The 12,869-nt window shown below is 43.1% G+C and overlaps 1 protein-coding gene and 1 long non-coding RNA gene across 7 annotated transcripts in view; one reads left to right on the top strand and one right to left on the bottom strand.

Moving 5' to 3' along the window:
- The window catches only part of LOC6524300 (serine/threonine-protein kinase tousled-like 1), a 59,956-nt gene extending 47,485 nt beyond the window's left edge, over positions 1-12,471 (top strand). For 3 of the 5 annotated variants that reach the window (XM_015190113.3, XM_039377501.2, XM_015190112.3), the window contains 7 exons: positions 6,196-8,124; positions 8,236-9,009; positions 9,095-9,273; positions 9,605-9,797; positions 9,879-10,084; positions 10,178-10,397; positions 10,466-12,471. In XM_015190113.3, coding sequence (XP_015045599.1) covers positions 6,196-8,124; positions 8,236-9,009; positions 9,095-9,273; positions 9,605-9,797; positions 9,879-10,084; positions 10,178-10,397; positions 10,466-10,726 — 3,762 coding nt within the window. In that variant the 3' untranslated portion in view covers positions 10,727-12,471. Of the gene's footprint in view, positions 1-93; positions 1,386-5,081; positions 5,258-6,195; positions 8,125-8,235; positions 9,010-9,094; positions 9,274-9,604; positions 9,798-9,878; positions 10,085-10,177; positions 10,398-10,465 lie in introns of those variants that run through there. The other 2 variants (XM_015190109.3, XM_002100123.3) reach the window with 2 other exon arrangements.
- LOC120322374 lies at positions 2,010-6,063 on the bottom strand. 2 transcript variants are annotated; one of them, XR_005562167.2, is made up of 3 exons: positions 5,439-6,063; positions 4,773-4,984; positions 2,010-4,704 (listed from the first exon to the last, which is right to left on the bottom strand). It is a non-coding gene; the product is annotated as an uncharacterized LOC120322374 (long non-coding RNA). The 2 variants fall into 2 exon arrangements; XR_005562166.2 differs by having other exon boundaries at positions 5,474-6,059.
- Positions 12,472-12,869: the final 398 nt, after the last annotated feature.

The raw sequence follows: 12,869 nt of genomic DNA, 5'->3' as shown, positions 1-12,869 counted from the left end.
CAGAGCAGCAGCGAGAGGAGCGCCGTTGAGAGCAGAGAGCGGGCAGAGTGCAGAGCGACATTTCGGCTGCAGACGGCGGTGGTGTCGGTGTCGTTTTGGTTTTGTCGGCGGTTGCTAAACACAATTTAAGTTCACTCGGTTAGCAGACATTACACACTGCCCGCTCACATACATATGTACGCACTTGTATATATGTGCAATTTTGTGTGTGTGTTTGTGCAAGAAACCAGAAAAAACGAAAAGTACAACATTCGTGGAGTCGCGTTCGGCTTAATTTTTTTTTTAGTGTTACCGTGTGTGTGTTTGTGCTTTGGATTTGCCAATTTTAGCCGACTGGCTCTCAGTATCGAACTTAAACTTAAAGAGCGAGCAACGTGACGTGCCGCCCAGTGTCGCTTAAAATTCGCGCACACAACTTCCTACTACAAAAAAAAAAAACGTTAAAAAGCGAGACTTGTTTTTTTTCTTGTGCATCTGTGTTTTTGTAGATGTGCAAAATGTAATGTGAAGAGAAACAAAGAGAGGGTGATAGAGGGAGAGTCGCAAAGCGAGAGAGCTAGAGCAGCTGATTTAGCCGGCAAGAGTCAGCTGTTTCGCGCCAGAGCGAGATAGTGCTTGTTCGGTGAGGCGAACATGTTATGTCTTGTACGCCGTCTCCTCTTTGTGGTTCATTCGCTCTAGCAATGCTCCAACAACACCAGCAACCACTGGAAATACAAGAAGCACAGCAGCAAATACAACAACAAAATCCGCGATTACAACTAAATAATATTTACAAAGATATACCACAAAATCAACATCATATACAAAACCGCCAGGATTTTCCACAAATTCAGCAAACCATAGAAATAAACAAGTTGCAATTTATACAAAAAACACAGCAACAACAAAGTTATATGCAACAAATATACCATCAACAACAACAAAGGCAAAACGTTGATTTTCAGAGTATCAATGAAAGGGCTCACATGCAACCCACACAAATATCAATGCAAAGTCACCAAAAAATACCAGAAATACAGCAATTGCAGCAAATACAACGTTTAGCGAGAAAACCAAAACTACCGCAAATACCAGAAATACTCCAAATACAGCAATTTCAAACAGCTACATCTCAACAAAAGCAAACGAAAAAGCAAGGTGCAAAAACAGCAACGATAACATCGTTTAACAGCAATAGCAACAGCAACAATAGCAGCAGCAGTAGCAACAACTACTACAACAGCAACAAAAATAATATCGACAATAATAGCAGCAACAACAGCGGCCAAATAATGTTAGCCTCTGCCAGTGCCTCTGCCTCTGCTCGGAAACGCAGTCGCAGCGCGAGTAACGGCAGCAAAAGCAACAACAAAAGTGCCAGTGGCCGCAAATTTACCAAAAGCGTGAGTGTGCTTGGTTGTTTTTCCTTTCTTTTCTCTCCGCCTCTCTCTTTCCCTCTCTCTGTTTACATTAAGCGGTTTTGCCCGTGCACGTGCTAGACGATATAGAAAGAGAGAGGGAGAGAGCGAATAACAATAACAGCTCGTTTTGCTGAGCGCCCAGCCTGTGTCGACTGCGACACCAGCGTTAACAGCGACGCTCGCAAAATTGGGCCACAAAAAACAACAATAAAAAACTATGTTAATGTTAACCCAATGGGAATTAATAAATTAAGCAATAAATAGCTCGGGTAGGGTAATGCAAAAAAAATAATAAAAAGGTCGATAGGAAAATATTAACATTTCTAATTTTTTTAAAAACGCGTTAAAGACTTGTAATAATTTTAGGGGAAATCCACTTGATAAGAATGATGAACAGCAATTGGTGGTCAGAAAATCGTGATAGTGGAGCACATATGTTATCCTATGGTGAAATAAATGCCTAATGGCGAAAAGAAAACAATTTTTTATATAAAGAAAAAAAGAAAATTTATAAAATGTTACAAAATCTAACTCAACTGTGAGATTATACAGAATTCCATAACATCTATAATCAAAAATTCCCCACATATTTATATCACCCTTTCCTTTTTTAAAATGGGTTAATCAAGTGCTTTTTATTGCAGTACCAAATTCATTTCCCCCTTTTAGATAATGTTTATATTAAAATTGCCAACAATTTCAATAGCCTAAATTTAAAGCAACAACAACCACATATATTCATTCATTTTTGTAGCAGAGCAGATGTTGCTGTATTGCTCTCTCGCAGCTTTATCAGCCACTCTCGTGCAACTTCGTGTCCTCTTCGGGTCGTCATTCGGGTCTAAAAATAAAACAGCATGTGCGTCTGCATGTGTGTGTGTGTATGCGGTCCCTCGTTTGGTGCCATTTGTGTTGTGTTTTTTGTCTGTAAGCAAAAGGCAATGAAAACGAAAATTTGCGTGACGTCTCTCGACCTTGACTCATCGACGTGAACTGTTAAACTGCGCCAGCAGAAGCGGCGCGTTGAGAGCCGGCTGCGCTGCCGACCGCGCAGTCGAGCCGAGTTGCGGTTCGAAGTGTTTTTGCTGTGCTTTTTTTGTCGTGTGTTTTGTTTCCATTTGTTTTTGCTGTTTGTACTGCTTTTTCTTTTGTTTTTCTTTGGTATGAAGTCAACGTCTCTTGCGGGACAACAGCAAACCAGTTTAAAAAAAAACACATACATTTACACAACCATTGCCTTATCAACAATATTGCCAAAAAGAAACTGGTTCGCGTTCGGTTACTATTTTTTTCCTTAATTGCAACTTTGCTAGCAGGTACTACTTCTTGAAATAGTGCTAGGGACTAAAAAATATATGTTACACTTTGATTGTAAATAACAGCGCAATGGAAAACATGCAACGACTTTTCAAGCACTATTGGAATGTATCTCTCCATAATCATCTCTCCTAGTTCTCTTTTCCCGTCACGTCTCTCTCTCTCTCTTTTTCTCTCTGTCCTCCTCTCGCACTGAGATTTTCTCTCAATAAGAAATGCATATGCGTAATGCATGTGAGTTCCGTTGGTTTTCAGTGCCACACCCACGCAACGCCCAACCACCCACTTGTGTCCCCCTTCCGATCTCCTCCTTTCCTTCATTCACTGCTTCCATTTCGTTTTTTTATCCTTCCAGGTTTATATTCCCCTATTTACTATTTATGTTTTGTGTAAAGAGAAAACTTGGCATTGTTATTATTAACATGAATAGCTTATAGCTTTTATGCGAAAAGAATGAAAAGTAATTAGAGCGAATCAAATTAAATGTATATATAAGCTTCCTATAACTTGATAGTTAATTTATACAATTTTACATCGAGAGACCTAATTTTTGTCTGTGCCATTCCATTCCATCTCGGTCCGCAATTCCATTCCACATTGGCTCCTCTGCCCTTTTCGCATGCACCTCTCTGCTTTTCCCTTTCGCACTGTCCCTCTCTTCTCCCTTTCGCACTGCAGTAGCATAATCATCATCATAGATTTATCTCATTCGCGCCCACGTGAGGCAAAGGCAAGGCCCAAAAATTAAGTCGTCGTCGTTTGTCGCTTTGGGTTTTGCGCTTCTCCATCTCCGTCGAACCACTTCTTCTTCTGCTTCGCCCCTCTTTCCCCAACCCTCCTCGTTATCGTCAGCTCATTTTATTGTCTGGCCTTTCGTTGTTTCCCCCTCATTGCCTTCGTAATTCTCGCTTTCTCAGTTTTTCTCAGTGTTGCCAATTTCGTGTTTCACTGGCCGTTACAATTTTCATGCATTAGCCATGTTCGGCAACACTTCTTTTGTTCGTTTGCTCCACAGCTTTTCCTTATGCTTCCGTTTCTTCTCTGTCTGCCTCCCCTTTTCCTTTTTCTCTTCGTATGCATTCGGGAATGAACGGCAGCCATGCGACAGCTGTTGTCAAAAGGCCAGTGATACAGAGGGGTGAAGTGAAGAGAAACATGATTTCACATGCTAACATCTCAGATCTTTATTTCCGAAATTCAGTCACATAAGACTAATACAAATTTAATGGACATTCGCAAAATGAAGTTCAAGAAATCGAAACAACATAATATAAATATTCCTTTATTTTGTACTTTGTATTATTCAACTAATTTACTGCTCAATAGAACGTATTGCACCATTTTTGTTTGCCCATTCCACGCAGATACAATTCTTTGACATTTGAAGTTTACTTTTAGAGTTGATTTTTTGGCTATTCTATGTAATAGGCGTAATATATATTTAAATTACAAAAAAAAAATGTAAATTGCGGTTATAATTTTAATAGTTAGATTAACAGTTGTGTTGGAAAAAAAACCTCTAGTTAGCTTGTTCCTGGCTGAATTATTTCTTATTCCAAAGTCGGAGGCAGCACTGTTACCATGTTGTATTTGTTGCCTTTGTTTCGTGGTGTTGTGGCAATGGCGCCCTCTGCCGGCATCGTCGCTCGCGAATTGACAAAGACGCCGGCTGTCCTCTTCATCTCTCTCTCTCTCTCTCTCTCTCTCTCTCTCTCTCTCTCTCATGGACTCCTCTCTTTTCACTCCCCACGGTGTCCCCACCCCTCTTCTTCAGCATTCGGCAGCAGCTGCTTTCCGCTTCGGATTGGAAGTTCGGTGGAATGGAAGGCAGCAGCGAAAGAAGAAGGAGCTGCAACGCCGCGAAGCTGGTAGCGCAGCTTGTATTTGTAGTTGTAGTTGTAGTTGGTGGCGTGTGTAGTTTGCTTTCGGTGTTGTTTTTAAACGAACGCGCGCGCGGAAGTTGCGCACAAAAATATTTATCAATCTAAGACAAAATAGAAAAAAAGGCGTTCAATATAGTGTACAAAGCAATCGTGACAATTTTAAGTGTACTTTTGACCGTTTTCGTTTCGGTTTCTTTTTCGTTTTCGCAAATGAGCGAATAGTTACACTCGCTCTCGCTGTTTTGCTCGTTCCATGGCTCTCTCCCTCTCGCCGCTCTTGTTCTTTCTCTTGGCTTGCTACTCTCTGTGTGTTTGCACCTTCTTCTTTTTTTTGCTCCGCTCGTTACCATTTTACAAACACACACGCGACGATGAGAGCGACTGCAAAAAAATCGGAATAAACACGGTTATAATATATATGTACAAATAAACAATATATATATTTTTATATGATATGTATATATACATATAGGAAAATATCGAGGCAAATGTGAAAATTAGTGCAAACTGAACGAAAAGGCAAATATAAAACAAAGGGAAAAACAAATGTGATAATATTGTAATAGAATGTGAAAACCCAAACACACACAAATACACGACTCACGCACGTAGCCACGTATGTGTGAGCAGAAAAATATGCGGCGCTTAAAAAAGGTGAACGGGAGTTTGTGACTGAAAAATTGTACACTTAAATAAGTATCATACGGAATAAAACGAAAGTTTTAAGAAAATTTAAATCGAAAAGAGAACAAGTTCAACAAAAAGTGCAAAAAAATGGTTTTGAGTAGCCATTTTCATTTCTAGTAAAATTTTTCAATTTTTTCATTGTCTTTACGCTTTGCTCTTTGATAAAACATTACACACACATACAAATGCCACTGCATTCTCGCTCTCTGTCGCTGCTGTTATTTCCCTCGCACTCGCACTTGCGAGCACGCAATCGCATGCCGCAGCCGCGCTATTTTCGTCCCGCTTGCACCCGCGCACTTATTTTGCACATTCTCCTTTGCTGACTCTTCTGTTGCCACCGCCCCGGGTTGCCACCTAGTCGCGATTTCCAAATACCTCGCATGTGGCAGCACTATCTCGCCCAAAGCGAAAGAGAGAGAGCGAAAGCAACTGCAAAACGAAAGAAGCAGCTGAGCAAAACAAAAGCGGCGTCAGTGTTGCAAAGTGCACAAAGCAGTTATGGAGAGAAACAGTGTAAATTTATCAAAAAGCTAATCAAATCCATTAAAGGAGAAAAATAAAAAAAAAATAAATCCTTTTTGTTGGTTTTCATTATTGTTATTGTGCCAAAATATGTACACACCATTGCATACGCTAAATGCAAAAAGAATTGTAGACTTAAAACATTAATTGCAGGCGTCAAGAAATGCAGCAGCTGAATGAGAAATTCACTTATTTAATTAATATATTTTTAAGAAAGAATTCTCTAAGCTGGCTATTCAAAATTAGGGAATTTCAATTTATATATTTTTTTTTTATTAATGAATAAGCGAAAAATGCTTTTCAAATCGCAACTTCATCTAGAATTAAATAAAATATTAATATTTCTTAATAAATAAATGTTGTATTGCTTTCTATTACAGATGTCCGCCGGCGCTCAGTTGCAGATGGCCCCGCAGACCACTTCGGCCCTAAGTCACCACCATCCCAATCAGCAGCAGCAGCTGCAACCGCCGCAGCAGCAGCAACCACAGCCCCCGCCCCCGCAACAACAGCATTTTGCTAACCATCACAGCGCCCAGCAGCAGTCGCAGCAGCAGCAACAGGAGCAACAGAATCCTCAGCAGCAGGCGCAGCAGCAGCAGATACTCCCGCAGCAACATTTGCAGCACCTGCATAAGCATCCGCATCAGCTGCAACTGCATCAGCAGCAGCAACAACAACTCCACCAGCAGCAGCAACACTTCCACCAGCAGTCGCTGCAAGGGCTGCATCAGGGTAGCAGCAATCCGGATTCGAATATGAGCACTGGCTCCTCGCACAGCGAGAAGGATGTCAATGATATGCTGAGTGGCGGTGCAGCAACTCCAGGAGCTGGAACATCAGCGATTCAACAGCAACAACAGCAACATCCCGCCTTTGCGCCCGCACTAGGAATGCAGCAACCGCCGCCGCCGCCGCCTCAGCACTCCAATAATGGAGGCGAGATGGGCTACTTGTCGGCAGGCACGACCACGACGACGTCGGTGTTGACGGTAGGCAAACCTCGGACGCCAGCGGAGCGAAAACGGAAGCGGAAAATGCCGCCATGTGCCACTAGTGCAGATGAGGCGGGGAGTGGCGGTGGCTCTGGCGGAGCAGGAGCAACCGTGGTCAACAACAGCACCCTGAAGGGCAAATCATTGGCCTTTCGTGATATGCCGAAGGTAAACATGGGCCTGAATCTGGGCGATCGTCTGGGAGCATCTGCAGGTAGCGGAGGAGGAGCTGGTGGCGCTGGAAGCGGAGGAGGTGGCGCTGGTTCCGGTTCTGGGAGCGGTGGCGGCAAGAGCGCCCGCCTAATGCTGCCCGTCAGCGACAACAAGAAGATCAACGACTACTTCAATAAGCAGCAAACGGGCGTAGGCGTCGGCGTGCCAGGTGGTGCTGGTGGCAATACTGCTGGCCTCCGAGGTTCACATACGGGAGGTGGCAGCAAGTCACCCTCATCCGCCCAGCAGCAGCAGCAGCAGCAGACGGCGGCACAGCAGCAGGGTAGCGGTGTTGCGACAGGCGGCAGTGCAGGCGGTTCTGCTGGCAACCAGGTGCAAGTGCAAACAAGCAGCGCCTACGCCCTGTACCCACCAGCTAGTCCCCAAACCCAGACGCCGCAGCAACAGCAGCAGCAGCAACCGGGAGCCGACTTTCACTATGTTAACTCCAGCAAGGCGCAGCAACAGCAGCAGCGCCAACAACAACAGACTTCCAATCAAATGGTTCCTCCACACGTGGTCGTCGGCCTTGGTGGTCATCCCCTGAGCCTGGCGTCCATCCAGCAGCAGACGCCCCTGTCCCAGCAGCAACAGCAACAGCAACAACAGCAGCAGCAACAGCAGCAATTGGGACCACCGACCACATCGACGGCCTCTGTGGTGCCAACGCATCCGCATCAACTCGGCTCCCTGGGAGTTGTTGGGATGGTCGGTGTGGGCGTTGGAGTAAATGTGGGTGTGGGACCACCACTGCCACCACCACCGCCGATGGCCATGCCCGCGGCCATTATCACTTATAGTAAGGCCACTCAAACGGAGGTGTCGCTGCATGAATTGCAGGAACGCGAAGCGGAACACGAATCGGGCAAGGTGAAGCTAGACGAGATGACACGGCTGTCGGACGAACAAAAGTCCCAGATTGTTGGCAACCAGAAGACGATCGACCAGCACAAGTGCCACATAGCCAAGTGTATTGATGTGGTTAAGAAGCTTTTGAAGGAGAAGAGCAGCATCGAGAAGAAGGAGGCGCGACAGAAGTGCATGCAAAATCGCCTTAGGCTCGGTCAGTTTGTCACCCAACGAGTGGGCGCCACATTCCAGGTAAGAATTGATAAAAGAGGGTTATTATTACTGATGATCCCTTTATGGAGGCTACTCTGCTCCCCCAATAGAATACAATTTTTAAAACATACTTTAATCGTAAATTTACAGGAGAACTGGACGGACGGCTATGCGTTTCAGGAGCTGAGTCGGCGACAAGAAGAAATAACCGCTGAGCGTGAAGAGATTGATCGGCAGAAAAAGCAGCTGATGAAAAAGCGTCCAGCGGAGTCCGGACGCAAGCGCAACAACAACAGCAACCAGAACAACCAGCAGCAGCAGCAACAGCAACACCAGCAACAGCAGCAGCAACAAAATTCCAACTCGAACGATTCCTCGCAGCTGACGGGCGGAGTTGTCACCGGTCCGGGCAGCGATCGCGTTAGCGTTAGCGTCGACAGCGGATTGGGTGGCAATAATGCGGGCGCGATCGGTGGCGGAGCCGTTGGCGGTGGCGTTGGAGGTGGTGGTGTTGGAGGCGGTGGTGTTGGTGGTGTCGGAGGCGGTGGCGGACGTGGTCTTTCTCGCAGCAATTCGACGCAGGCCAATCAGGCCCAATTACTGCACAATGGCGGCGGTGGCTCGGGCGGCAATGTTGGCAACTCGGGCGGCGTTGGCGATCGATTGTCAGATCGAGGAGGAGGAGGTGGCGGCATCGGCGGAAATGACAGCGGCAGCTGCTCGGACTCGGGCACGTTCCTGAAGCCAGACCCCGTATCGGGAGCGTACACAGCCCAGGAGTACTATGAGTACGATGAGATCCTCAAGCTGCGCCAAAATGCCCTCAAAAAGGAGGACGCCGACCTGCAGCTGGAGATGGAGAAGCTGGAGCGGGAGCGCAATCTACACATCCGAGAGCTTAAGCGGATTCTTAACGAGGATCAGGTGCGCCCAGTTTCATATTATGCCCGTTTCACATTCCTGCATGCTACTTATCTTATCGTTGTGCATATATCTGTAAACCTTTTAGTCCCGCTTCAACAATCATCCCGTGCTAAACGATCGCTATCTTCTGTTGATGCTCCTGGGCAAGGGCGGCTTCTCAGAGGTCCACAAGGCCTTCGACCTGAAGGAGCAACGCTATGTCGCATGTAAGGTGCACCAATTAAACAAGGATTGGAAGGAGGATAAGAAAGCTAATTATATCAAGTGAGTAGTAAAACAGAGCAGGAAAAGTCAATGGGGGAATGTCAATTGGTTAGACAATAACGATATAGTTTTCTAAAAGGACACGTTAGCCGTGGTGTATTGAAAACGTATAGTTTAAATATCCTGGTACTTAAAGATAAGACTTGCGTAGAGAACATATATGTGGTGCATTAAATTTTACTATCAAATATCATTGTACCATAATGTCGAACACTTTAGGGATTAAAAGTAAAAGCTTAGCCTTAAGTGACATTAGGTGGGCCTCGCCGATCGATATCAATATACTAAAGTCTCCCTCTTTTGAAACCCTCGCTAATAACCCAAAATTCAGACACGCTTTGCGGGAATACAACATTCACAAAGCACTTGATCATCCACGGGTCGTCAAGCTTTACGACGTATTCGAGATCGATGCGAATTCCTTTTGCACAGTGCTCGAATACTGTGATGGTCACGATCTGGACTTCTATTTAAAGCAACATAAGACTATACCCGAGCGTGAAGCGCGCTCGATAATAATGCAGGTGAGTTAAAATACCATTTTTGGAATAAATCCAAATTCGCAATAAGAGTTCAACAAGTAATAATGAAATTTCTTTGCCCAGGTTGTATCTGCACTCAAGTATCTAAATGAGATTAAGCCTCCAGTTATCCACTACGATCTGAAGCCCGGCAACATTCTGCTCACCGAGGGCAACGTCTGCGGCGAGATTAAGATCACCGACTTCGGTCTGTCAAAGGTGATGGACGACGAGAACTACAATCCCGATCACGGCATGGATCTGACCTCTCAGGGAGCTGGAACCTACTGGTGAGTTATCGGACTATGTTGTTGTACCGATAGGCAATAGGTTCAAGGGCATAAAAATTATGTGTAATTTGTTTATATTTAAAATTATTTTAGGTATCTGCCACCCGAGTGCTTTGTCGTGGGCAAGAATCCGCCGAAAATCTCCTCCAAAGTTGACGTGTGGAGTGTGGGTGTCATCTTCTACCAGTGTCTGTACGGCAAAAAACCCTTCGGTCACAATCAGTCGCAGGCCACGATTCTGGAAGAGAATACGATCCTGAAGGCCACCGAAGTGCAGTTTTCCAACAAGCCAACTGTTTCTAATGAGGCCAAGGTGAGTTGTGGCTTACATTTAAAGCAAAACAGATAGGTGCTTAGTTAAGTTATTGTCCTATTATGCAGAGTTTCATTCGGGGATGTTTGGCATATCGCAAGGAGGATCGCATGGATGTGTTCGCGCTGGCCAGGCACGAGTACATTCAACCACCGATACCGAAGCATGGGCGCGGTTCACTTAACCAGCAACAGCAGGCGCAACAACAACAGCAGCAACAACAGCAACAGCAGCAGCAACAATCGTCAACGTCACAGGCCAATTCAACAGGCCAGACATCGTTCTCTGCCCACATGTTTGGCAATATGAATCAGTCGAGTTCGTCCTAGCTGCCAACCAAGCGCAATTCAAACTCATAATTCGCCGCCGCCGCAGTAGCAGCAGCAACATTAGCTGCGAGCCAACAGCAAATCCAACAGCAGCAGCAACTCCAAACCCAGCAATACCAGCAGAATCAGCAACTCCATTTGCAAAACAGCAGTAGCAACTATGCGGCCTCGCTTCTAGATGCAGCGGCCTTTTGCTACGAAACTGTGATGGATGCAACCCACTTCCAAAACAACAATAATAACAGCACCATCATTAAAAACAATATGCAGACAATGCCGGCAAACGCTGCCAATGCTGCTGCAGCTGCAGCTGCAGGAGGAGGGGGAACACCGACCTATCAGGGGAAATACAAGCGCTGGCAGCAGCAACAGTTACAACAGCAGGCGCAACTGCAACAGCAGCAGCACAAGCTGCTGTTGCAGCAAGAGCTGCTCTAAAATAAGATAAGCGTTATGATGATTTGAAGGGAATGATGACAAGGGAGTTTAAGAGAACAAGGAGCTGCCTGCGACACTGCCGCCAAGCCACGCTAGTATTGCTGCTGCAACAGCAACGCCGTCAGAAACAACAACACCCCAAGGATTTTCACAGCGAGTCGCAAACCATCAACAAAAACTTATATTAATAAAACTATAAAAAAATATATATATATGCATATATATATATTAAATGTGATAAACAAGCGTAAAGCAAAAAAAAAAACAACAAATACGAGCGGAAAGCAGCAAAAACAGCAGGAGAAGGACGAACAACCGGGGCATACCCCGAAAAGTTGGGGAAGAAGCCAAGCTGCATCTGAAAACCAGAAGAAAATAGCATAGAAAAAAATATAGGAGCAGAAGACAGGTAAAGAGTTTACATCTGCAAAGAATGGTCGAGGAAAAAGCTTGAGAAATTGTTTATAAAGGCTGCTATAAACACACACTTTTTTTTTGTTAACTATAACTACCAAGCAGAATAATTAATTAATTAATATATAATAAATAATAATTAATTGCTAAATGTAAATTAGTAAGTAGGGTGGCATCTAAAACAAAACAGAAACGCAAAACACGATTCCCAAGAACGCGAAGGAGCATAAGGAAGGAACAACATTTTTTTTCTTTGTATTACATAGCAAATTAGCTTAGGCTAAAAGGGCACACATTATAGAAACTAAAACGGAAAACCCGCAAAAAAGCAAAAAAAGTTTAAAAGACGCAGAGAAAAGAAAACATTTGCAATGGGAAATTAAAAATTATTGCATTATTTGTTGGGTTATGTTTGTAGTTCAAACATTAAAATAACACTTACTCATACACACAACGTAGACACAGCAGACTAATTTTGCCTTACAAAAAAAAACCGATAATGTTAATTAAAAATTTTCATTTTGTCTCCATGCAGGTAAATACCTGTATGTGTTAACGTTTATGCAAAATATATATATATATATATATATATATATATATATGTATATATATCTTTCTTTTAACGCTTTTGATTGGAAAACACCCCAATATATTTTATTCGATTTTAAATATTAAAAAAGTTATTCTTGTTTGTTTTGTATCAAAATCCAAAAAAATTGATTTAATAATATAAATTCCTTAAACACACCACCAAAAATACACATATATATATATACACACATATATATATATATATATATATATATACATTTGTATATAGTCCTATCTAAACCACATAGAAATCCGCAGCGATAAAAACTGAAAAATTCATAGAATCAAACGCAATTCCAAAATATTCAAGAAAGAAATCAGATAACCATTTTTTTATATGCCACAAAGAAAATGCATATAAATGCAAGAAAAATCAAGAAAAAGTAATGCATGAGATCAGATTTTCAAATCGGATCAGAAAAATCAACGGAAAATAAACCCATTTGAAGTAATATACTTCTAAATACATAGTAAACTAATGTAATAGTTTTTATTAAAATTACACATATATGTATCGATATATATATATACATGTTTTTTTTTTTTAATTTTAAAATTATATTTGTAATGCACTATGCGTAACATTGTATTAAATATTAATATCCAAGGCATATTAATAGAAATATATATACATATATAAAATCTGCAAAAAAAACATGAACTACCAAGCTAAATGTTTCAATAATATATAGATCTATAT

The sequence above is a fragment of the Drosophila yakuba genome, chromosome X (genome assembly GCF_016746365.2).
Source record: "Drosophila yakuba strain Tai18E2 chromosome X, Prin_Dyak_Tai18E2_2.1, whole genome shotgun sequence".
In the NCBI taxonomy this organism is placed as follows: domain Eukaryota; kingdom Metazoa; phylum Arthropoda; class Insecta; order Diptera; family Drosophilidae; genus Drosophila; species Drosophila yakuba.
The sequence above is the reverse complement of the archived record's forward strand: the minus strand, read 5'-3'. Positions and strand labels throughout refer to the sequence as shown.